General features: G+C 46.3%; 2 protein-coding genes across 2 annotated transcripts; one reads left to right on the top strand and one right to left on the bottom strand.

The window, feature by feature from the left end:
- Nucleotides 1-10,574: 10,574 nt before the first annotated feature.
- LOC124678450 (uncharacterized CRM domain-containing protein At3g25440, chloroplastic-like) lies at nucleotides 10,575-12,965 on the top strand. The gene is made up of 3 exons (XM_047214341.1): nucleotides 10,575-10,817; nucleotides 11,265-11,672; nucleotides 12,176-12,965. Exons 1-3 carry the CDS (start codon nucleotides 10,629-10,631, stop codon nucleotides 12,755-12,757), a joined length of 1,179 nt encoding a protein of 392 aa, XP_047070297.1. The 5' UTR covers nucleotides 10,575-10,628; the 3' UTR covers nucleotides 12,758-12,965.
- Nucleotides 12,966-13,589: 624 nt separating this feature from the next.
- LOC124678519 (B-box zinc finger protein 24-like) lies at nucleotides 13,590-14,524 on the bottom strand. Its single transcript, XM_047214391.1, has 2 exons — nucleotides 13,961-14,524; nucleotides 13,590-13,866 (listed from the first exon to the last, which is right to left on the bottom strand). The coding sequence occupies exons 1-2, from the start codon at nucleotides 14,507-14,509 to the stop codon at nucleotides 13,615-13,617; spliced, it is 801 nt and encodes a 266-aa protein (XP_047070347.1). The 5' UTR covers nucleotides 14,510-14,524; the 3' UTR covers nucleotides 13,590-13,614.
- Between the last annotated feature and the right edge of the window lie 9,706 nt (nucleotides 14,525-24,230).

The following is a 24,230-nucleotide window of genomic DNA, read 5'->3' on the forward strand; positions in this document are numbered from 1 at the left end:
TTCTGTCACGTGTGGGGCCGCGTCTTGTGGGGCGAGTCGTGTGGGCCGCGTCGCGTGGGGGAGGTGAGGTAGGGACCGCGTGGGACGGACGAGAAGCGTTTGGCGGTTGCACGTGAGCGAGGCTGGAGTTACGTCTCTCTCGGCCCCAAGTGGCATCCCTATTCGTGCACCTTTTCCCCTCTTTCTCTACGCTCTTTTCACCCAATTAGTATAAAATCTAGAAAGCTTGCATTTCTGACTTTCTTCAATTATTTGTGCCTTTTTGGCCCTCGTTGTTTACCCAATATGGCGGTAAATCTAGTACTCCCTGCGGTTCATATGTATGTAGTTAAATCTAGAAGCAAATCTTGGATAATGTACGATAAATTCCGGTCATAGTAAATCAAAGCTTAAAAATGCGGCCAACAAAATATAGTAGACTAAGGATAGATAATCCTAGATAATATGGATGGGTATGGAAACACTGGCGGCCAACACTAATGCTGTGAGGTTCTTCACGAGCACCATCATACTAACATAACAACAAGGGATCCCTAGCTAACAACAAAGGGATCCCAACAACAAACTAGGAGGCGGCAACGTGGCCAGCCTGCGTCAGAACTCCCGCCTACCCATCTGGCTCTCCACTCTACTTGTTGCTCTTGCTCCCCTTGGGAGCACTTGGGCTGGCGGAGGCATGCGCCCGGCGGAGATCTCCACCCGCTGCAAGGTTTGCGGAGGTGCATGCCGAGCGCCACAGTAGCAGCGCGGAAGGAGTGGGCCGTTCCACCGTCGTGCCAACCTTGGGGAAGGTGTGTGATGTTCTCGGCATGCGTGACGAAGGCGGTTGAAGTCCGATGAGCGCCGAGTCCTCTGGTGCGGAACGGGCTTTTGTACACCTCGCTTGGCGAAGGCAGGAGATGTGCGGCGCCTTGCGTCCCGGCATCGCTGGCGAGTCTTGGCGATCCTCTGCTCTTCGTCGTGCCGGCGCGGCATGCCCGGACATCGATCCATATCAAGCGGCTTTGATTGAATGAGTTGCAACGATGACTAACGTACATGTTGACAAAGTTAAGAAAAACGAGTGTCAGCCTCGGTTAGGTGGATACGATGATATCTACGGGGAGAGGTGTGAAGCGAACTCGAAATGCTTCATCTGGCGATTTGTGCACCGCGACGATGGTTCATTTGAGTCCTACTCGCGTAAAAACGTGTGCAACCGATCATCCTGAGGCAGAAACGATTCTAGATTCTGAATAGATCTGATCTTGAACGACATTCGAGATTGTTTACAAAATTAAGCGGTTGATATCTTTTGATTAGTGCATAAAGCCTTATGATTGAGATCCCCGCGTTACTTGCATAAATTAAGCGGTGGGAATCCAATATTACTTGCATAAATTAACCCAGAAACGGCTTGAACCCCAAATCTTAAGCGAGAATCAAGAAGTGATCAAAACAAAATGGAATAAGAGTTCGGCGCAAATATTGGCCCAATACTCATCGTCTACGAGATCCATCTACACCAGCAAAAATAGGGTTCAAAGGAGATGGGGAAGCAAAAAGGAAGCAAGCCGTAGTTACCTACGTTCCATAGGTCCTCCGAAGTGTCGTCGGGGTTAGGCGGGAGCGTACGGCACGGGGTGGCGGGGGTGTCCGCAGGGATCGGCCCGCCACCGGCGGCGGCAGCCTCGATGCAGCGGCCGACGGCGGCGTGCGGCGGCGGGGAGTCGTCCGCTCGAGGGGATCGAGGAGCGACCAGCGAAGGCGTCGCGCTTGGGCCAACCTCGACGATGGGATTGGCACCCTCACTTGTCCATCTCTAGGGCGGAGGAAGAGGAAGAGGGAGAGGGAGGGTTTTGCTTTGGAGAAGATGATGGGACGATGGGAGAGGAGGTTGAGCGATGCGTGAGCGAGTGAGAGTGACGGAGACGAGTGCGGAGGCGCATCTATGAAGCGAGGGGTGGTTAATGCGACCCGCGTCGCGTCTGCGCGTGCACGGCCTGCGTACTGCGCGTCTTGGACCCACGCAACGCGGCACGCGTCCGGTCACGTCTCCGACCGCATCCCACGCGATCCCGCGTCCTCATCAACAGTGCGCGTGTCCTCGAGTCCTAACCACGAAGTTAGATATGCTCAGGTATACCCTTCGGGAATACTAGCATTTTTTTTGTGTAGCTCAATTTTCCCCTCGAGTCACCCTATACGGCTGGTCGCAATATCGCCGGTTTTGCCCTCGAAGTGGCTGGTCAGCGAGAGAGTCAACAAATGGGATTAACTAGTTAAATGAGTCATTTAATGTGCAAAAAAATCACTAAAAGAGTGGCGCCTACTGTAGGTCTTTACCACAGTACGTCACTTTACTTCAAATCGTCGATAAATCTTAGATAAATCAAGTTTTACCACAATTGCGCATATCAAATCACTGACAGAAACATGAGAAGGTGCATGGTTGTCCACAATAAGCCCTTTCCCAAAACGGCTTCCCAAAAAATCATGCTTTGTCTAAATGAGTACAATTCTGGCCTTTGATGTATATTGGTATTGCCAAACTGGTTGAGGTGGGCACAGATGGGTTTCATGTGCACACAAGATACGCATTTCCCATTTTTTAAATCTCATATTTGAATCCTTAGTCTATTTACTACTGGTGCCCTTGGTTTCTTGATAGTACTGAAGTTTTGCCCTCTCTTCACAAATTCTCCGCGGCACGTGCATCATCGCTCTGATTGGTCTAGCCCATGTCACGCGGATCGTGCTCCACCGACCGTTGATCGTATGATATAGGAACGGGCGGGATAACCTCTCTCACGTTGGCGGTTAATTAGCTTCCACCCTCAGTATGTCAAGGCGGTTTTCGTATTATTTTGCGCGCTAAAATTATAGACTGTTTTGGCGTTATTTTCACGCAAAAAATGATAAACCATCACCAATTTGTTGTACCATTACTTTTCACGCAAAAAATGATAAACCATCACCGATTTGTTGTTGCCATTACTTTTCACGCAAAATGATAAACCATCAACAATTTGTTGTAGCCATTACTTTTCAACGCAAAAAATGATAAACCATCACCGATTTGTTGTTGCCATTGCTTTTCACGCAAAACATGATAAACCATCAACAATTTGTTGTAGCCATTGCTTTCACGCAAAAAATGATAAACCATCAACATTTGTTGTTGCCATTACTTTTCACGCTAAAAATATGATAAACCATCACCAATTTGTTGTTGCCATTACTTTCCACGCAAAAAATGATAAACCATCAACAATTTGTTGTAGCCATTACTTTTTCACGCAAAATGATAAACCATCAACAATTTGTTGTAGCCATTACTTTTCACGCAAAAAATGATAAACCATCACCGATTTAGTTATAGCCATTACTTTTCATCACAAAATGATAAACCATCAACAATTTGTTGTAGCCATTACTTTTCACGCGAGAAAAAATGCCTAATTTGTTACAAAAGCTGGTTTTCAAGGTGAGACCTAACCAAGTTTGGTATACATGATGGCAGTACGAGCCACGTTGACGACCTGTGTGGTCATCTGACCACACAGCTTTGTGCCAAGTTCTCGTATTTTCGTATTAATCTTGTAAAGGGTGTTTAAAATGATTGCTACAGTACATGATCTTGTCTTCGAGGTATTCCGACGACGAACACATGCTATTGGGTTCGTTCCGCTAACTGCATGATGGCATACCTATAACAACAAGGAATATTTGAAAGGGAAAGTTTCAGAAAATTTAGGGTGAAAATGATGCCATACATGATGCTGTTTTTCGAGGTTTTGACCTGAAAATCAATTGGGTATTGTAAAGGGAAATAAAAAGTTCGAAAAATGTAAAAACGAAACAATCTATCTATCTATGTATAGAAGATCAGCTGTATGAAATTTGAGGTTATTTAGAGAAGGTAGAAAAAATCACCTTGTTAGAAAAGCTGGTTTCAGCGAGACGAAACGGCATGCGCTTAAGCTAAGTGATTTTTCGAACATCTCCAAATGACCCCAAATTTTCCATACATGATGCCATACGTGTAACAACAAGGAACCCTATCTAAAAAGTGTCAAAAAAGTTTGCCCAACCGTATAGCTCTATCAAAAAGAACCTCACCATGGCGCTAGTATAATTTTGGGATAGTTACAAACTTTCGTTACCTAACCTTCAACATGAAACTTGTTTCAAATTCATTTTGGCCTACAAGAAACAAATCCCAACTTGATTCGAGCACCACAGCCTCCAAACGATGCCGATGCCGATATCGGCATGGTCAGAACGGCTATGCTCGCCGCCACTGCTAGGTCAACGTCGGGATGCACCCTCAATCCCGTCCCCTCATTCGATCACTGACACACCAGAGATACCGCCGAGGCCAATGCCGAACGTACATGCTGATGCCAATGTCGATCATGCATGCACGCCGTTGTGGGCACGGCCACGCCGACCCGCTATGCTGGACGCCACAGACCGCCGCGAGGTCTTTCCCTTCGCCACCACACTCTCCTAGCACCCACCTATACACGCCAGAAAGGAGAGACACTAGTTTTCTCTACATTGCTCGCGTTCGTGTCCGACACGGTCGGTCAAAGTTTTGAGGTGGTCGTCGATGTCGTCGACCATTTCTTCTCTTCTTTGCATGGTTAAACGCGTCTAGTTCATATCTATCTAATGCGTCCGGTCTCGCCTCATGCAGTTCTTTGTGGACGTCGATCTCATCTCGGCACCCCGCATGCCACCTCCTCCGTGCCATCGCTCGTAGAGCTCCGTTTAAAAATCTAATCCTACCCGTGTATTGCCCCTTGTATCAGCGTTATGGCCCCACTTGTCATTTGATATACCGAAGCCCCACTCGTTCGCGTTTTGGTCAGGGATACAACGATGCTTACGGTCAAACAAAGATGGATGGTCTGACGTGTCTTTGCAGGCTCTACGTGGCCCCACTAGTCAGAAGATAACGGTCAACCGTCGGGCAACCGGCCGTTACATCACGTGTGATGGTTTCAGACAAACGCTTGGGTAAAACTGAGGAAAAACTAAGGAGCTGGGGAAAACTGAGCACAACTAAGGACCCGAGGGCACGAAAATAGAAATCCCAAAAAGTTTTGAGTGTGCTTCGAGGGACGCGCTCTAAGAGCTATGTCTATCCATCGAAGTCGGGCTGTGCTGTTTGCTGCCAGGTCTGGTCTCGCAGCCCGCCCGCGCCTGTGCGTGCACCAAGCCGCCCACGTAGGCCACGTCGCCGATCGTGCGCTCACGGCCGGACCGGCCGCGGCATTGACACGGCATGCACACCAATCGGACTGGGAGATTGTCCTAAAAACAAATCGGATCGCAATGCCCGGCGTGCGCGCGAAAGAGACAGTCGATCACGCGCGCGGCGTGCCATGCCGCGAGAGGTCAGCCATCCCATCCCTCACACGCTCACCGCCCACGCCACGCTCCGTGCGTGCGTGCACGAGGATGATACGGCCGTTGGCGGCGCCGCGGGCGTGGTGGCGGTGATTGCATGGGCTGTTGGGGCGGCCGGCGCGTACGTCGATTCGATCGTGGTCGAGCGGACGTGGCTATGGTCGGTGGCGCGCGCTCAGACAACCCTGGGCACGAGCGAGCCAGGGTGCCGTCACTGGCCAAAACGCGGCCGTTTCCTGGCCACGACTGCGCGATCGCGACTGGTACAAAGCCAACGCTTGTAAACGGAATCCATTGAAGATTTGAAGTCGTCGGATGACCTAACGTTCCAGTGACTGAATGCATTTCAACCTCTCTCTCTCTCTCTCTCTCTCTCTCTCTCTCTCTCTCTCTCTCTCTCTCTCTCTCTCTCTCTCTCTCTCTCTCTCTCTCTCTCTCTCTCTCTCTCTCTCTCTCTCTCTCTCTCTCTCCCTCTCCTCTCTCTCCCTCTCTCTCTCTCTCTCTCCCTCTCTCTCTCTCTCTCTCTCTCTCTCTCTCTCTCTCCCGTTTGACAGTCGAATACTCGAATGTATGGATTCGAAGCATCCCGGTTTACCTGTTCAGGGTCAACCTTTCGTTCCTCGAACGACAAAGCCAGATGCAGAGCTTACGAACAATCCCTACGACGACGACAGAGATGCAGTCACGCGGAGACGGGTTTGCTTGCTTGGTGTCATATCCTGTGCCGCCGCCGGCCGGTTGTCTTGTCTAGACTGTCTAGTTCAAGTGTTCAACGCCCCTCCGCAACTAGTCGCTCGGGAGTACGCTAAAGAGTGCACGGCAGGTAACGCAGGGGTGGCCAACAAGTTAAACCCACCTGCATGATTGCTCACCAAGTGTCAAAGTCCCCTGCTGGTGCATAGCGCGTCAACAACATACCAGTAAAATAGTGATGGCGGGCCGTGAAAGCGCGCGTGTCAAACTCAACATGGGTATCGTCCCTTAATTTCTTATTATACGAAGTACTAGTAGATCATTTTGTTTCTCCTCAGGATTTTGCATCCCAATCTGCTGGATCAGAGATCCTGCCCCCTCGCGAGTCGTACTGAAAATGATATTTTGTCAGCCGTTATAAAGAGAGGATGGTAAAATTGAGTTTCACACAAGAACTTCTTAATCATACCATATTATTCTCTTCAAATGGATGATCTTGATGCCAAAACTTAAGGTATATTTTTATCTTTATGTCATCCACACTTGAATCCAATACATGTACACCACTACAAGAATTACCTATGACATATTCCTTCTAAACTAAAATATTAGTCCATAAAACACAGCGGAAACCACCAGGAGGCAGTGCAATAACTTTCATTTTCCCCCTCGACCCGACCTCTCGCGAACCCCCTTTCCTCTCGCGACCCGCGCCGCCCCCCGCGGCGGCCGGGCCGCGCCCTCTCTCCGACCTCCTCTAGCCCTCTCTCAGGCTCTCCCCTGCCGCCGCCGCTGGCCTGAGCCGCCGGGCCTTGCCTGTGCGGTGCCGGCGGTGGCGGGGGTGTCTCTACCCGCGGCGCAGCAGGGATGCGGGGATCTCGGGCTCGTGGCGGTGTTCTTCGGCGGGCGCTGGTCCGGCGCGGCGGCGTGATTTCCGTGCGTCGGGTGGGAGGAGGCGCGGCGGCGCGGCCCTTGGTGGCGGAGCGAGGCCGGCGGCCGGGATGCAGGGCCTGCTAGGCCCAGATCTGGACCCAGGCGAGGCCCGGAGGGGCTGGGCGGGCTGCCGCGTCTGGCTCGCCAGCGGAGCTCCACTGGAGGCGGAGAAGTCGCGGTGGTGGTAGGCCGGGTGTCGGCGGTGCTCCGGCCGGCCTCGCTGCAGCTCGGCAGTGGGGACTTTACGGGCCTATTTGGGCCCGGCCGGGCCAGCTGGGCCTGGTTTGACCTCGCTGCCATGTACGGTCGGCTACCGCGAAGGCGGTGGAGGTAGTTCCCTCCCGCGCGGCTGAGGTGCTGGGACCTCCGGCCCGGCTACTGCTATTCTCTACTTCCAGGCCCTGCTCCGGTGACCACAACAAGATGGCGATGATGGCTTCAAGGCCGCGGTGGCGTGTGCTGGTGGGCGGAAGTTAGGTGGAGCACATCGAAGCTTTCGGGGGTGTGGGTTTGGTGGGCGGGAGAAATCCTTGTTGGCATGCCCGACACCGACGCGGAGACACCTGCGGGTGTCGCCCTGCCTTCTTGAAGGGCGTCGGGTGTACCTCCTCCCTAATCCCTTCCACGTATCGGGGGAAACCCTAGGACTAGTCCGGGCAGCAGCGGTGTCGTCGTCGCTTTCCTTGTTGAAGGTGTTGTTTGATACGCGGGGCTTCGGTAGGCTAGGTGTGTGGTGGAACTACTCGGAGGGCGCAAAGGTTGCGAGTCATCTTCGTTCTTGTCGAGCTGCCAGCGTCGACATTGTTTTCTCTTTTCTTTCTTTTATGTTTCTTTGGACTTGGTTGTGCTGCGGTCCTAGCGTGCATGTTGTATCGGTTGGTTGCTATATTAATATAGCGGGCCGAATGCCTGTTTCGAGGAGAAGCTACAGAACCCATCTAGGGTTCCGTCCTCCTCGCCGGAGATATCGCTGGTTCGCTCCACCTAAGGTGGCCTTGGTACCTTGGAGGTGTGGTGGATCACGGTCCCTCGCCAGCGGGGAGTTTTCGTTCTTAATTTAGTTTGCTTTTCAATCTCTTTTTTGGGATGGTGATGCAGCGACTACATCTTGAAGTCAGAATAAGGTCCTCCCCGCCGTATCCTCGCTCCGGTGGTGCAACTAGCGTTGACGGAGGGCGCGTGGAGTTGTGTGCCCATCGGATCTCCTGGGATCTGGTAGGTTTTCGTGTTAGTTGGTGTGGTTTCATGTCAGTCTCTTCTGATCTATGATTGTCATCATTGGCGATGGTTACTACTCTGGTGTGCTGGTCCTTTGGGACCTTAGCATGACGACTTTTCGTCTGTCTACTACAACAAGATCTACTACAACAAGCTTTGCCTGACTCCGGCGATGGAGGGGCGAGGACAGCGGCGCGCCTTCGGCTCGTGCTAGTGTCTGTAGTCGTCGCTAGGTGGTCCGAGAACCAATTTGTAATTTCTTTTCTTACTTTTTGGGCTATTTGTACTACTGTTGGTGATTATTAATAGATCGGCGGATTTCTCGCAAAAAAAAAAAACAATACCACACATAAAGGCAATGTACCCTTACACCATGCTCCTCCCGCGGACCATGACCACCAAGACTCCACCGGCATAATGCGATATGCCATGTACGATAATTACAAACCCCAAAACTACTCCTATCTACTCCAACGCCTTTCCTATCGCAACTCCGGTCAGCTATTCCAGCGGAAAGGGCATCGAATTGGCCTAGCCGGTGGTGGAGGCATCTTAAGCTAGGGGGATGTGATATTGAGGTAGGTCTTTGAGGGAAGTAAAAGCCCCGGATTTCCTATACACCGACCAGGTCGGCGCGTACCGCGCGCCGCGCACCCCCGCGCGTGGTACATGCCGGCCCAGTTCGGGTGTTGGGCCAGTTGGCCGTTTTCTTTGTTGTGTTTTTTTCTGTTCTGTATTTTTCATTTCTGTTTTTTTTCTTTTCTGTTTTTTATTATAGGATTTAAAAATGTTAAAATTCAAACAAATGATAAAAATATAATTTCAAATTTTTTAATTTAAAAAATGTTTAAACTGAAAATTGTTCAAATCCAAAAATTGTTCAAATTTGAAAATTGTACAAATCTAAAAATTGTTCATATCTAGTTTTTTTTTCAAATTTTAAAATTGTTCAAGTCGAAAAAATGTTCAAATTTGAAATTTGAGTTGTTTAATAAAAATATTCAGCTTTAAAAACTGTTTAAATTTTTTTTGAATTATTCATATTTTGAAAATCGTTCAAATTTTAAAACTTTTCAGATCTAAAAATTATTTAAGTTTTAAAACTGTTCATATTTCGAAAAAATCTCGAAATTTATTTTTCTAAAAAATGTTAGATTATGAAAAAGAAAATATTAGTAACAAAAAAGAAACAGAAAAAAATGAAAAAAAATGAAAAAAAAGAAAAAAATCGTATCTGAGGCTAATGGGCCGAGGCCCAGCCTACCCGACCTGGTCGCTGGGGTGTGCGCCGCCCCCGCACCAGCCGACCAGGTCGACATATAGCAGTCCCTAAAAGCCCTCTCGTTTTCTGTATGAGGTGCTCCAAGCCTCCAAGCCCAGCGCACCTGGAAGCCTCATATGAACCAGCCCATTTTGTTCTTTTGAGCATTCGAACCAGCCCATGTTATTTCTCAAGTCTCACATGGATTAACCAGCCCAGTCAGTTCCCCCACTCCATCTCGCGCACGCCGCAACGCTCACTTCTCGCCGGCCCACGGAATCGAGCCGCCGTCCCCGCAGGATACGCACGCTGCGCGCGGTGCCGGTGCCCACTCGCCACGCCAGTCTGCCTGTGCCGGCACGGCGGCGCCTAGGCTACCGCGCGCGCCACTCCGGCTGCCTCGTCGGCTCTCCACCTGAGCCGGCGTGCGCCACTACTGAACAACACACCCAAGCATAGACACGCGCTCCCGCACGTGCTCTCTCGAACTCTCGCTGTACCGCACGGCGCGGCCATGGCCAGCCGTCTCCTCTCGCTCCGGCGGGCCACACGGAGGTGGCTCCTGCAGCCATCACCGCATCCGGAGTCTTTCCCCTCGACTGCGGCGTCGCCTTCTCACGAAATGCTGAAGCTGCCCGCACCATATTCACCGAGCTCACCGCCGTAAGAAACAAACCTGTCGACCATTTCTTCCTACTCGATTCTTATTCTAAGTGGTGTAGTAACTAGTGAGCGCATGTAGGGAGGTTTTTTCTGATCTGGGCTTGTGCTTTGTACTATCGATGCGGTAGTTCTGCTCCTAAACAATAGTGAGCGTTAAGTGTTCGATGAAATGCCAAAGTCACAAGTTCACTACTTTCAGTTATACTATGTTTTCTGCATTCGTGGTTTTGTGTATATTGTGGTTTAGTTTGTTTGTGTGCGCACGCTCAGCTTCTTTGGGGCGTTTTATCCTGAGGTAGGTACAGTAATCTACATTTTTGTTATGTCGGAGTTCTGATGCTGTTGTAGTTATACTTCCCACAAGGTTTCCTATGCCGGGTTCTTCAGTTGGCCGCCAAGTCATAGCCTTCAAACATGCCGTTGCGTCCATACAAGTCAACCTGTGAATAGCCAAAATCAAGATATGGCGATGGGTCCACAAAATCCTGGAGCCGTGGTACCGGTTGATGATTCTGGCAAACCAAAAGAGAAGAGGAAAAAACTTAAAGGAAAGAGGGCCGTAACAAGGTTTTTGAAATCCTTGAGATGGAAAAAGAAAAAGGAATTTCAGAGAATGACTGCTGAGGAGAAGATTTTATACAAACTGAAGCTAGTAAGTTGTTATAGACTTTATTAATGTTTGAATTTTATCTATTAATTTGTGAATATTTCTTAAAGCATAAAATAATGAAGTTTGCTCGACTTTCACTTGATATAGCATGGTCTTCTAATACTGCTAGTCCGTACTGTCATGTAAGGTAGCTGAACTTTCATTATTGCTTGCTCTAGTTATCATGCTTCATGTGTCCAAAGCATGAATCATTGTAATAGTTGTGAGGGCTGAGAGCTGGATCTCTTATTAGATTTTTAAATGTCTTTTTTGTGTTGCACAGACTGCAAAGAAGTACCCATTCCCATTCTGCCACTGCTCACACATTACAATGAATTTAGGTGTTTCTTTTTATACGCACTGTTGTGAAATTTTCACTCGTACAAATATTGTTGTACAGGATGATTTATTCTTGTATGTTTTGCACTATTTTTTAATGTTCTCTTACAGGCTCGAAAGAAGGAAGAACGGCTTCTTGCAGCTTTGAAGAAAATTGAACCAAATGAACCATCAGAACCTACACATGATCCTGAAGTTCTTACGCCTGAAGAACACTTCTACTTCCTCAAGATGGGCCAAAAAAGTAAAAACTATGTGCCTGTTGGAAGGCGTGGAATTTACCAGGGAGTGATCCTGAACATGCATTTGCACTGGAAAAAACATCAGACCTTACAGGTAATTGTGAAGACATTCACACCGGAGGAGGTTAAGGAAATTGCCTCAGAGTTAGCTATTCTAAGTGGTGGTATTGTACTCAGTATTGAAGAAGGAAATACAATTATTATGTACAGAGGAAAAAACTATGCACAACCACCACCAGAGATAATGTCTCCAAAGATTGCTCTTCCTAGAAAGAAGGTATGTTCTCTCTCTCTGCTATCACGATCCAAGAATAAATATATCAACATCTTGTATTATATGTATCAGAAACTAGTAACTGTGTGGTTTATTGATTTCCAAGCAAGACAAGCTCAGTAAGATCCTCCTAATTTGTGCAGAGACCTCTCTGAGATATCAGTTTATCGATCAGAACTTGAGTTTAGATCATAACAACAAAAGACATAGTCAGCCAATTATTTTCATTTGGGAGGGTGTTCAATGTTCTACTCAGGATCAAATAATATATTACTCCAATATAGAAAAATATGCAGAATGCGAAGGAAAACTATAATAAAAAATTATCCTCTTGTACTCCCTCTGCCCTGAATTAGATGTCACAGGTTTGTCTAGATTTGCATGTCCCTATACACTAAAACACATCTAGATACGTATCTAGAAAAATCTGCGACAAGTAATTCATGACAGAGGGAGTACCTTTTAGTGTTGATGCCTTGCTATCTAAATTTAACATTTCTAATCAGGCACTGGATAAATCAAAACATAGAGATAACCTTCGAGCTCTTCGGCGGTACATACCCAGGCTTGAGCAAGAGCTTGAAGATCTTCATGCCCAGATGAAGTTAGCTGGAGGGCATAGAGGACAAAGTGTGGTGAAAGACGTTGCTTTTGTTTCAGATTGTGCAGACACTATCTCTGTGAAAAAGGATTCTTCTAACTCAATTCACACGAGAAGTGTATCTGAACTTCTATCAGAAAGCATAGAAAGGTCTGAGAAGCTGGACGGTGAAAACTCTGAGGTTGATGATGATTCAACTTCAGAGTCTATCCCATATTCAGAATCGGAGGATCTCTCTGACATGTTTGAGACGGATTCAGAGGAGCAAGTAGAAGATAGCAAGGAGCGTCCTCTGTACCTAGATAGGCTGGATAAGTTTCCCACAGAAAACAATGATAATGAACCCGATGACTTTGAGGAGCATCTGCGGAAGATTGCTTCACTTTCTGATAGGACAGATTCACCTGCAAAAGAACTGAAAGTCTCCGAGCTTGATGAGATCGATAAAATATTCCTAAGAGCTAGTTCATTGCTGAAGAAAAGATGACATTTAATTTGGAATCTGTAGCAATCTGCTTGAGTCTTATTAGCTAAGCATGTACGTGTGTAGTTTACTGGGATGATCTTGAAGAGGAATTTTATGTATAATGTTACATGGTCGCGGGCTGGCAAATACTAGACTGACATTGAAATCTTGCTGAAGCCCAGACAGGATTTTCACGACTTCTTTATCTTACTGGAACCTAGCGAGCTCATCCGAAGGCCCATAATTGATAATGTGGAATATCATAATCAGATTATGGTGCGTGCTTACATGCTTTTGTTTGTTTAGCGATATGTCACTCTGCAGTTTGTGTTAAGCTGTAGCCGTCTTTGTGTACTTGGTGAAGCATTGCTGGAGAAGTGTCATTATCCCTGGCCGCTGTTTTAAGTGCATGGTACGGGTGATGGCTGTTGTTCAAGCATGCATGCTGTGTACGGGTGATCCTCCAACTGTACTCTGAGCCTCTAATTTACCAATGATCTCAGTCATGTCATCACAGGCATATACCTGTAAACACTGTTCATTGTAAAATCACAGTAAAAGCTTGGGAGACTTGAACTTCATAGTTACATGTTTCCAAGCCTACTGGGCGATCTACATATTACATCACTGATAAGGTTCTGCCGGAACAATAATCTGCTAACTGTAACACCGCAACAGGCAAATTCATCGCATGCCTGAAACCCATCTCGTCTGCAAGTATTCACCGATTTGCCTTGCAGTTTCTTATGTTCCACGGCAATTATGCAATCGGCACAACAATATTGCAGAAAATCCTTTACTTACACACGTATTACTACATCACACATATAAATAGAGTATAGTAGACTAGTAGTTATGAACTGTTCAGTTCAGAGAACTCATCCAAGATCCGGAACGATGAGGTAGTCCTCGTCGTCGTCAGGCAGCTCCACCCGTGCCCTCTTGCTCTTTTGCGCGCCGGCTGTCTTGTAGAATCCCGCGTTGCTCATCGGATACGGCGAGGCGAAGAGCTCCGGGACCTCCGCCGTGGTTCTGCCCCTCTTGGCGGGCGGCGCCTGGTCGTGGTGGAAGAGGTCGATGTCGGCGAACCACTCCAGCTCCTTGAAGCCGAGAGGGGACGTAGGCCCCTTCTGCAACAGCACACACAAACCGATGGAGACCGTACGTAAGATCTCTACACTAGTTGATTGATTGCTAGCACGAAAGAGAACATTAGCGTTTTACCTTGTCGCTGGATTCGTAGTCGGAGAACTGCAGGAGGTCCTCGACGGCCCAGCTGGATGGTGACATGAACGGCGACGACGGCACCTCCTGCGCCGCGGCCACAGGTGCCGGCGCCTTGGGGACCACCCTGGGAACGACGGCGGGCGGTGGCTTGTTGTTGTTGTTGCTGGAGGGCGGCGCCGGCGGGTGGTAGTCAGCGTGGGCGCTGCAGACGGAGCTGAAGCCGACGCGGATGCCGGTGGCGAGGTAGCGCTGGTGGTTGGCGGAGAGCGTGCCCTGGAGGTGGATGGAGTCGTCGCAGTCGCCGCAGAAGAGCGCCCTGTCCTCGACGCAGAAGACGAAGGCCGCCTTGTCCTGGCAGACGTCGCAGCGCGGCAGCTGCTGCTTACTGGTCGCCGGGGCTGCGTCGAGCGGGAGGCGCTGGTGCTTGCCGGCGAGCTTGTTGGCGGCGTGGATCTGCACGTCGCAGCGCGCGCACAGCGCCGCCTCGTCCGCGCAGCACACCACCGTCGCCGCCGCGCCCTCGCACGCGCCGCACTGGATCCTCATGCTCGTTCTTTCTTGCTGCCTCGCCGCACGTAGTACACTACAGTCTAGCTACTGGCTGCTTGAGAAGCGGTTGTTTGAGACCACCGCTGGCCGGAAACTAGCGGCGTATAAATCGCTGCGACGTGCACGCGCGAGCACGCGGCAGGTTTTGTGGACGGGAGGCGCTCTGGAGGTAGACGGCGGAGTGAGCTGGCGGCGTCCAAGGAATTTGATTTGATTTTGGGTGGACGGGGGCCCTCGGAGACGGGAAAATCTTCGCGGGAAATTGAAGAGGAGGCTCCCAGTTGTCAAGCAGCCGATGGCTACATGTGAAGCGCGATCTTTTGTTCGCGTACGTACGAACGGTGAGGAGTCAGGGGAGCGCCGGCGTCACGTCGGACATCATGCACCGGTGTAATTACTGCGGTAGCTAGACTGGGTAGGTTATCGGAATCGCGTGCTCATCCGCCAGCTTAATCATCAACCGGACGGCTGGTTGGTGGACTCGTACGATCGAGCAGCGTTTAGGAAAGACATGCATTCAGCGGACGGACGCTAGGTAGATGGGGTACACAAAGGAGAAGCGGTGTGCCGTCACAACTGACAGCTCGCTTATTAATTGGGCCGTGCATCTTGATATTTTTGCATAAATATACGCAGTAACATATAATTAAGGAGTAAGCCTGCTACTTTTCTCTATGCATGTAGTTTATTCTATTGTGCTTTAATGCAGAAATCAAGAGTATGCGAAGAAATGTTGAGCAAGAGGAAGCTTATGTTGAGCTACAAGGTTGTTAAGTTCTGTAAGTTAGCTTGTTGGGATCGTGTGAGTTGGCACTGGATGGTGAATATGTACAGTTCAGTTCTGTAAATGCTTGATTGTTATATAGGTGCTGGAATTGTATGTATTGGATTGTGATTAAAGTTTATTGTTTACTAATTCTTTTTGTAAATGTTGAAAATTGCATGAGCTGGGTTGTGAATCACAATTCAGTCCTAAATACAGCTTTGGAATTGAAAGGAGGTGGTCCTAAATAGTGACTATAAATGAAATCCGAGGCATTTATTTTGTGTCTCAATTTGAAAATAGACGCACTACATAAAACTGACTCAAATTGTTATGCCAGTCATCTAATTAAGGTGGTGGCAAAAAAAATGAAGGCATTATTAAAAGTACCGACAAAAGAATTACATGCAGTTTTAGAAGTGCCGGCAAAAAATTCGTGGCATTTTTCAAAAGTGCCAGCAAAAAAATTCTATGGCATCTTTTAAAAGTGCCGACAAAATGATTCCGTGGCATCTTTCAAAAATGCTGGCAATACTAACTAGCGGCATTTCTAAAAATGACTGAAAATACAGTTGACAACATTTTTCTAAAAGTGCCGGCAAAGTGCTATCTCGACCGAATGAAATACAAAAAAAATTTTTGTGCCTCTAAAAACTATTGCCGGCACTTTCGGTAGAATTAGCGGCACTTTTAGGTGCCGGCAATCTGGGTATGTGACGTAGTGCTTGTCATCCCCGTTGCACATTAACACTAAGTTTTATTTCTATCAGGTTTTTCCATATCATCACTGGATAAGTAATGACTCTAGCCCCTCCATTATATATTTCTATTTGGATATTTACATTAAGTTTAGCGTCTTCATGCAGTAACATTATCTATAAGATCAATTGTTTCAACCAACATTTTCCTTAACTTTAAAAAATACACTTCATAGTTCAAATTCCACCTTTCAAGAGCAGGCTAGCGTCCTGGCTTAGCTACAATGCTTGTTGCACAAGTAAATTCCGACTCACAATTTCTAACATCATAAGTCCCATTATATAAAATAGCGTTGAAAAGAGAAACAATTTAGAATTCCTTGTAGTTTCGTTCTTCTCCCTAGGTTTTATAGTCATGCTGAAATCATCACCAACACAAACAAGGGACTATGCATAATTTATATTTTGCACTAGCTCGGCTATGCAGCTGCTTGGAGCTCAATGTATGTAGTACATACATTATTTAGAGTCCTTATAAAACCAGTATGTCTATCAGCATGCGTCTAATTGTAGACAAATACCGCTATATATGCAACAACCTCTAGAACTTACTGGAGACGAGCGGCGCCGTGGTGTGGTGACGGAGCACGCTGATATTTCCAGCAGATAGCCGTTTAGATTCGTGCCATCTGTCTCGAACTCTTCGCGTGTACATGAGCTGCATACGGCCACGGTTGCAGCCCAGCCACACCTTCATCCGATATTTTGAGCCCACGCGAATACGAGATGAGATGTCTCTGCTACATAGATGACACTCGATCGATCGGCACCAAACACGCGCCGAACCTTCACGTCGAGCTCGCGTGCTTCGCAAATTCTTTCTGACGTTTTGTTCGACACTACCCAGTAGATAGCCGTTTGGATTCGTGACATCTGTCTCGAACTCTTGCGTGTACGGTGCTACATAGGCTCACGAATACGAAATGAGATGTCTCTGCATATAGAACACTCGGCACCAAACACGCGCCGAACCTTCACGTTGAGTTAGTGGCGTGCATAAGTTCCTTTTTGACGTTTTGTTCGACGCTACAGTACGCAATGCGGCAAGAGAGTATAGTTACAAATAAGAGATGGATAAATTAGATTCATGAATGCCGTCGCACAGAATGGCAGATTCACACTGAAGGCCGGGTCCAACGTGGACTGGTGAGTCCCTCTGAACCATTCATAGCACATGGTCGTCATTTTTACATGCAGGATCGAGCACTTTTTTCCATCGAATTTTTGGAGATGCTTGGGCCAACTACAAACTGACTTAGGGACGCGTTTGCTAGCCTGGTCTCGCCTTGCCTTGCATTGGGTCAGCTATTTTCGGTTAATTTGTTTGGTTACCTGGCCTCACCCGCGTTGTTGCAGGAACTAGTTCTCAAAACATCCTTGGACCAGTCACCCTTGTCTCCGCAAAACTCGAGAACGCCGCCTTCCCGCAGAGCCACCGCGAGAGATGGCGCAAGCTGGCGCGGGACGGCAAAATCTCGGCGGGATGAATGCGGTCACCGCGCTTCAAATTTCGCCATCGTATATAGGAGCGGCGCTCTCACCGTCAAATCCAAATCCCTCATTTCCCCCCATTTCGAGCTCATCTAGCCTTCCCGATCTAGCGACATGGCTGACTCTTCCTCACCCACACGATCGGCGAGGCATGCGGCAGTGACGGTGGTTGTGGCGGCGGCTACTGCCCGCAGATGGTCGTCTTCTTCCTCTTCGTCGATGACTTCGGTTGTGGTAAGCTTCTGCAAACCCTAGCCTTAGATCTAAATCTTTTGGGTACACAGGGGAGTCTGAACGAATTCATTGTAGGAAATTCATTCGACGCCAGTCAAGGTCGTCGAGGTTGTCTAGGTTGCATTTGACTCTACCACGGGGACGGTTGCCGCCGTTGCATCCGACTCTTCCACTCGGACGGTAGTGTTGCCTGCATCTTCGCCAGGTTCACATGCTTCCCCGACCTCGGTGCTACGTGTGGCTCCTCTGTCTGTAAGGCCACTCTTACTTTTCTCGTTGTTCATTGATGTGGTAGTTCTAAGGATGTGGATATGGATGTGGTAGTGGTAGTTCATTAATGTGCTACTGCTTAAGGATGTGGATGTGGTAGTGGTAGTTCATTGATGTGGTACTGCTTAAGGATGTGGATGTGGTAGTGGTAGTTCATTTATCTGCTAGTGTTTGTCATGTAGGCGATCATACCATTGGGCTCCCCTTATTTTTCTGCTCCTACTGTCAATGCTCACCAATATCTGATTTCAAGGAAACCTCCATGGTTTGAAAACCCGAGCTTTCAGAGTTTATGCTCAACCGGTTGGTTCAGCTCGTCCATAGCGGCGTCTGTTTTAACAGGGGATTAAAAAAGGAGCAGATGAAGAAGGTAGCTATTGATGTTCTTGCATTCGCTGGCATACATGTGACCACTCTTCAGTTGTACAACCACATCAGAAAGTGGAGGACCAAGTGGAGTGTCATACTGAAGATGAAAACCGATCGCATTCTGGACTTGAGCGAAGATGGTTGTTGCTCTATGCTGCTGATGAAGAGACTTAGGACGAGTACATCCAGGTAGTAAGCATCATTGAGTTCCTTCATAGATCTGAAAGTATGTGATTATCGTTCGCACTAACAGTTGTTCCTTCTGAATTGCAGCGCTACCCGAGGCATCATCAGTACGTCGGGACCCCGATTACAAACTATGCTCAGATGAAGACGATCTTCACGCCTCGGTTTGTCTGCAGGGCGCAGCTATTCCAACCTAACTTGCTGGTCAGGGCTATCGACTTTATTGCAGACAACGAGGAAGAGTATGCTGAGTACCGTAAGCTACAGCCAGCGGAGAGGAAGAGCTGGCTTAGAACCTGGCTTTGCAACCAGTTTCCTGCTTAGTGCTTCTGCTTCCTTGGTCATGATCTGCTTAGTTTGGGAGGTGCTCTCGTATCCCTCCATTAGCTAGGACTTGCTTAACCTAATCCCCGGTCTGTAATGATGAACTTGTTCGAGGTGGTATATACTAATCCTCGTGTACGTGATGAACCTGTGATGCATCACGAAATATAGTTGCTTCACTCGTGATGCATCGCCCAGTACGTATTTGATGCGTATTACCAGCATCTTTTGATGAACTGAATCTGCAGAATGTTTTGTTATTCAGTTAGCAGTATTGGGTAACCTTACCACTCTAAGGAAAGGAGTTACCACAGCATGCTCATATCTGCAACCAAATAAGGTGTGGGCTGCACAAGCAGGGAAGAAAATAGTCTGTGCAGGCACCCAAACAATGGGGCCTGGCTTCCCTCTTCGATGCAGAACAGGCCGCCTAGGATACCAAATGACCCGCGTTTCATGGCCCATGGCCCGTTCGCTACTCGCAAGTGAGCCCATCTCACTGGCACAATGGTGCACGATTTAGGTCCAGGCAACCAAACGCGCTCCAGCTGAAATCTTGAAACGATTTTTTGTTTATTCTATGATGGGGTTGATGGGTCCACCCGACATGTCTCCTGTCTTGCTGCATTGATGAACACAATTTGATGCGGATTAGCTACAGCCACAGCCTCGCAAAATATCACTGCCTTACCGGACATTGAAAAATATACTATCTTAATAACTAGGAGTGTTACATGCTGACCATTTCACATCGATGATGTTATATATTAGAATAAATTGATGTGACACAAGAAAAATCAAAGCGAATGTTGGCCATGACGGCGAGATCTGTTGTCGTCAACCATCTCATGTGTGGGCTGACTTCCTCAACCAGACTTGTCTCAAGCCACATATAACATCTTGTTTCCATCCATTTAAATTCAGTGCGTTTATATTTATAAGCATACTTGCTTGTCGTTGACTTCTTTAATTGATGCATAGAGTCGTGAGGATCTGCAATATTGGATGTTCTTAGCATAACATTTTCCTTCGTGGCTAGATCCCTCTCTATGTAAGAATTCAGTATTTTTCCAACCTTTTGACAAGGCAGTGATATTTTTCATTTGCATTGTAGGTATAGGGAGATGATACAAGGCAATGAATACAGTCAAAAAAAAATACAAGGCAATGAAAATGAGACATTTCCTTTGCATCATAGGTTTAGTGAGATGACACGAGACAATGAGAAAAACATAACTAATGAAATAACCCTTAAGAAAATGGGGCAAGGTGGAACACCTTTACGGAATAGTGGCCTTGTCAACGGAGGTTTAGTGAGATGACACAAGACAATGAGAAAAAACATAACTAATGTGATAACCCTTAAGAAAACGAGGCAAGGTGGAACACCTTTACTAATGAGATATTGCTTCCGTGGCCAAAGGGCCCTTCACATAAGTTAGAGGAGCCGGTCAACGGATCTTTTATCCATTGTCGTAGGTTTTTTGACCCGTATCCATATAGTCACTATGTAATAGTGAACCTTGTTGGAGATGCTTTAATAAAATCAAATCTATAAACAAATGTTCTGTTTAGTCCAAGTCTCCACATTTACAACTTTCTTCATCCAACATGCACACTCACGCAACTCAACCACGCAAAAAATTCAGCAACCACTCTAATTAAGAAAGTTTATAGGCCGCAAGAACAATAGGCAATCCAACCTCACTCATATCCGTTTAACCAGGTGCTCGCCAAATACCAGTTTGAAGTTTTTGCAGTCATCAACTTCACTAGATTTTGGGCACATATCTTTACCACGTGTTGATCAACGATCTGTAAGTCTAGCCTAGTAGTTTAGCTAATGACTTAGAATACCACATTAGAGAGTTCCTTCATTTTAACATCATGAAACTAACATTGTTTCTACTTTTCCAAATGATCCAACACAAAGTCACTACTCCAACTGCCACACAAGATCAAAAATTCCCATAAACGATGTAATCCATCAAGTACACAACTCATCAAATGATTGGGGGGGGGGGCGAAAGTGCATCACACTAAACTCTTGTAAAACTTAGCATCAATATAAGAAAATGACAGATTATTTATAATTTCTTCCATGAGTCGCATGTTATATCACCAACATATGCTCTCTTTATCAAATTATCCATTTTAGGCCTTTCAGCACTCGCGTCATCGGTTCCAATCTTGTCTAGATGCCTATGGGCTCATATCTAATCTTTTATGTTTGTTATTGATTCTTATTAGTTTGATTTATTATCCCTCAAAATAATTAATTTGTCAAAAGGTTATCCTAATTGATTGACTTTACGTATGGGATGTTTAATTTTGAAGATATATATTGTTCACATTAGACCTTTATATTGTGCATGTTTGTGCGATATCAATAAATACAAAAGACCGTTTTTTACAATTTTATAACATCCTTTTGACACTTTACTAGGGATAAAAGGAGAAAATGATTCGTGGTCTCTTGGTAAAGTAATAAATCCGTCGAATTAAACAAAGCTGATATTTATTCCTTATGGAATACGGAATACTGACATCGCCTTTTTTTTATCTGATATGCACACGTCACTATTGTCCCTTAGGTTTATTTCCAAATGATTTTCACATAGATGTAGCATTATTGAATGAAAAAAATGGTCACATCCCCCTACAATAAACTTTTTACTTTGATCATTGCATTCACGTTATCAACTTAATGCACAAACATTATTTGTAAGATCAACTTTTTCAACCAACTTTTTCCTTAACTTTTTGAAATACCCTTCATAGTTCAAATTCCACCTTTCAAGAGCAAGCTATCCTCCTAGCGGAGGTACAACACTTGTTGGACAAAGTAACTCTGGCTTGCGATTTCTCACACTGTTTATATAATAGCACTATTTATATAATAGACACCTCGGTTTTTTTTTTTAAGTTTTGTTTCTCTTAGTAGATTTATTTAATCATGTTGAAATCAGCCCCAACACAAACACGGGATGTAGCATTCCGCTATAAACTTAGTTTCACTTATGTTGTTAATTTGGAGCTCCATGTATATATGTACATTAATAAGACTCCATATAAAACCAGTATATCTATCAGCATGCGTCTAATTGTAGACACATACCACTATGCAACAACATCCAGATTCCAGAACTCACTAGCTAGAGACGAGGGGAGCCGTGGTGCGGTCACGGAGCACGCTGATATTTGTCAGCAGATAGCGGGTGGCTGCATAGTATGCGGATTGTGGCTCCTAGTACATGATGAACTTCTATTTCTCGTTACATTTTATTATGAACTAAAGTTATAAACTTGTCGAACGGCTGTGTGCATTCTAACTATGCAGAGGCCGGTGTATTACGTCAAAACTTTTGAGTAATAAAACACCCTTAAAAAAAAGATAGCGGTTTGGAGTCGCGACATCTTTCTCGAACTCTTTGCGTGTACATGAGCTGCATACGGCCACAGTTGCACCAGAGCCACACTTTATCCAATATTTTGACTCCCACGAATACGAGATGAGATGTCTCTGCTACATTTTTTCGATAAAGGATGCTTTATTACTTTCGGGAAAGCAATTACATCCAGCCTCTACATAACTAGGATGCACACAGCCGTTCAAAAAGTCTGTAACCAAAAAAATAATAAGATATAAAAAACTAGGCGAAATACATATCGGAACGATGAATCATAAATCGCCTATGGTGTGGGTGGTGCTGCAATCCGTAGACTATGCTGCCACCCATGTAGGGAAAAAGTATCCCTCGCCGTAGCCTTCAACCGTGTACAGACCTCCGTAAATAGGTCTCGGTTCTCCATCCGCTGAAGAGGTAACCACAAACGGAGAATACCTGTACATCTGTAGATGACCTGCAACAAAGAACAATTTTTATCGTTAAAAATCTTGTCATTTCTACTTAGCCAGAGTGCCCAGATAACTGCTAGCGCCCCCACCCTAAGAAGCAACTTAAACCTTGAATTGATACCGTGGAGCCAGTTGCCAAAGACATTGGCTACACTAGTCGGGGATACAGGGTAGATGCGACTTGGATGACTGACCAAATAGATCTCGCAAAATGGCACTGGAAAAAAGGTGTTTAATAGTTTCGTCTTGTTGACAAAAAACACACCTAGCACTTCCATACCAATTCCGCTTGACAAGATTATCTTTGGTAAGAATAACTCCGCGACGAAGATACCATCCGAATTTTTTTATTTTTAATGGTATTTTCATCTTCCAGATTTTCTTATTATTATCAACCGGTATATCAGAATGAAGAATCGCATTGTATAAAGATTTGACTCGAGAAAGTGTCATCTACATGAAGATTCCATCTAAATTCATCCGGTTCAGCTTGATAATTGAATATCTCCCAACCGTTGAATTAAATCATTCCATGCCAAAAGCCTTTGTCCAAGTAAAACCCGTCTCGAACGTCACATTCGAAGGTGAGGTAGCCATTACCGTGGCAATGGTATCACCTTTGCGACGAACAATACTATACAAGGCAGGATACTGCTCTCTCAAGGAAGCATTGTCTAACCAAACATCTTCCCGTAAGCGTATCTCGTTCTCCATTCTTAATAGAGAAAGTACCATGGCGAAAGAAAACATTCTTAGTCGCCATGAGACCAGCCCGAAGTGGGAATCCCTGTGTTTCCAAACCACTTGGGATAGCGCCTTCGAGCCAATATACTTTCTACGAAGAATAGTTTGCCAAATCCCATCCTCAGTAAGAAGCTTAAAAAGCCATTTACCTAGCAGAGCTGAGTTCTTGACCTCTAGGTCATGAACTCCCAGTCCGTCTTGATCTTTGGGACTACAGACTACACTCCATTTAACCGGTCGATATTTCTTTTTCTCGCTGTCCCCTTGCCAAAAGAATCTGGATCGATAATAATCGAGTTTATGCAGAATTCCTTTTGGCAGCAGGAAGAATGATAACATATACAGTACCATATTTGTCAGTATTGAATTAATGAGAACCAATCTCCCTCCGAGGGACAACAATTTACCCTTCCAACTACTAAGGCGTTTTTGTAATCTTTCTTCCACAATTTTCCATTCAGCAATTGTAAGTCTCCGATAATGAATCGGAATACCCAAATAGCGAATAGGAAATTGGCCTTGCCCACAACCAAACAACTCTGTATATAGAGTCATATCGTTTTGGGCATCACCGAAACGAACAATTCACTTTTATGGAAATTGATTTTCAATCCCGACAACTGCTCAAAAGCCGCCAAAATTAATTTGAGATTACGAGCTTTTTCGAGATCATGATCCATAAAAAGAATTGTATCGTCGGCATATTGAAGGATAGATAAA

Source organism: Lolium rigidum, chromosome 7 (assembly GCF_022539505.1).
Source record: "Lolium rigidum isolate FL_2022 chromosome 7, APGP_CSIRO_Lrig_0.1, whole genome shotgun sequence".
NCBI lineage: Eukaryota > Viridiplantae > Streptophyta > Magnoliopsida > Poales > Poaceae > Lolium > Lolium rigidum.

Coding starts and splice junctions, on each gene's coding strand:
- LOC124678450 (XM_047214341.1), top strand. CDS start 10,629: ATGGCGATGGGTCCACAAAATCCTGGAGCCGTGGTACCGGTTGATGAT. Junction 10,818..11,264: donor TTTTATACAAACTGAAGCTA/GTAAGTTGTTAT, acceptor GTTCTCTTACAG/GCTCGAAAGAAGGAAGAACG. Junction 11,673..12,175: donor TTGCTCTTCCTAGAAAGAAG/GTATGTTCTCTC, acceptor ATTTCTAATCAG/GCACTGGATAAATCAAAACA.
- LOC124678519 (XM_047214391.1), bottom strand. CDS start 14,509: ATGAGGATCCAGTGCGGCGCGTGCGAGGGCGCGGCGGCGACGGTGGTG. Junction 13,867..13,960: donor ACTACGAATCCAGCGACAAG/GTAAAACGCTAA, acceptor GTGCTGTTGCAG/AAGGGGCCTACGTCCCCTCT.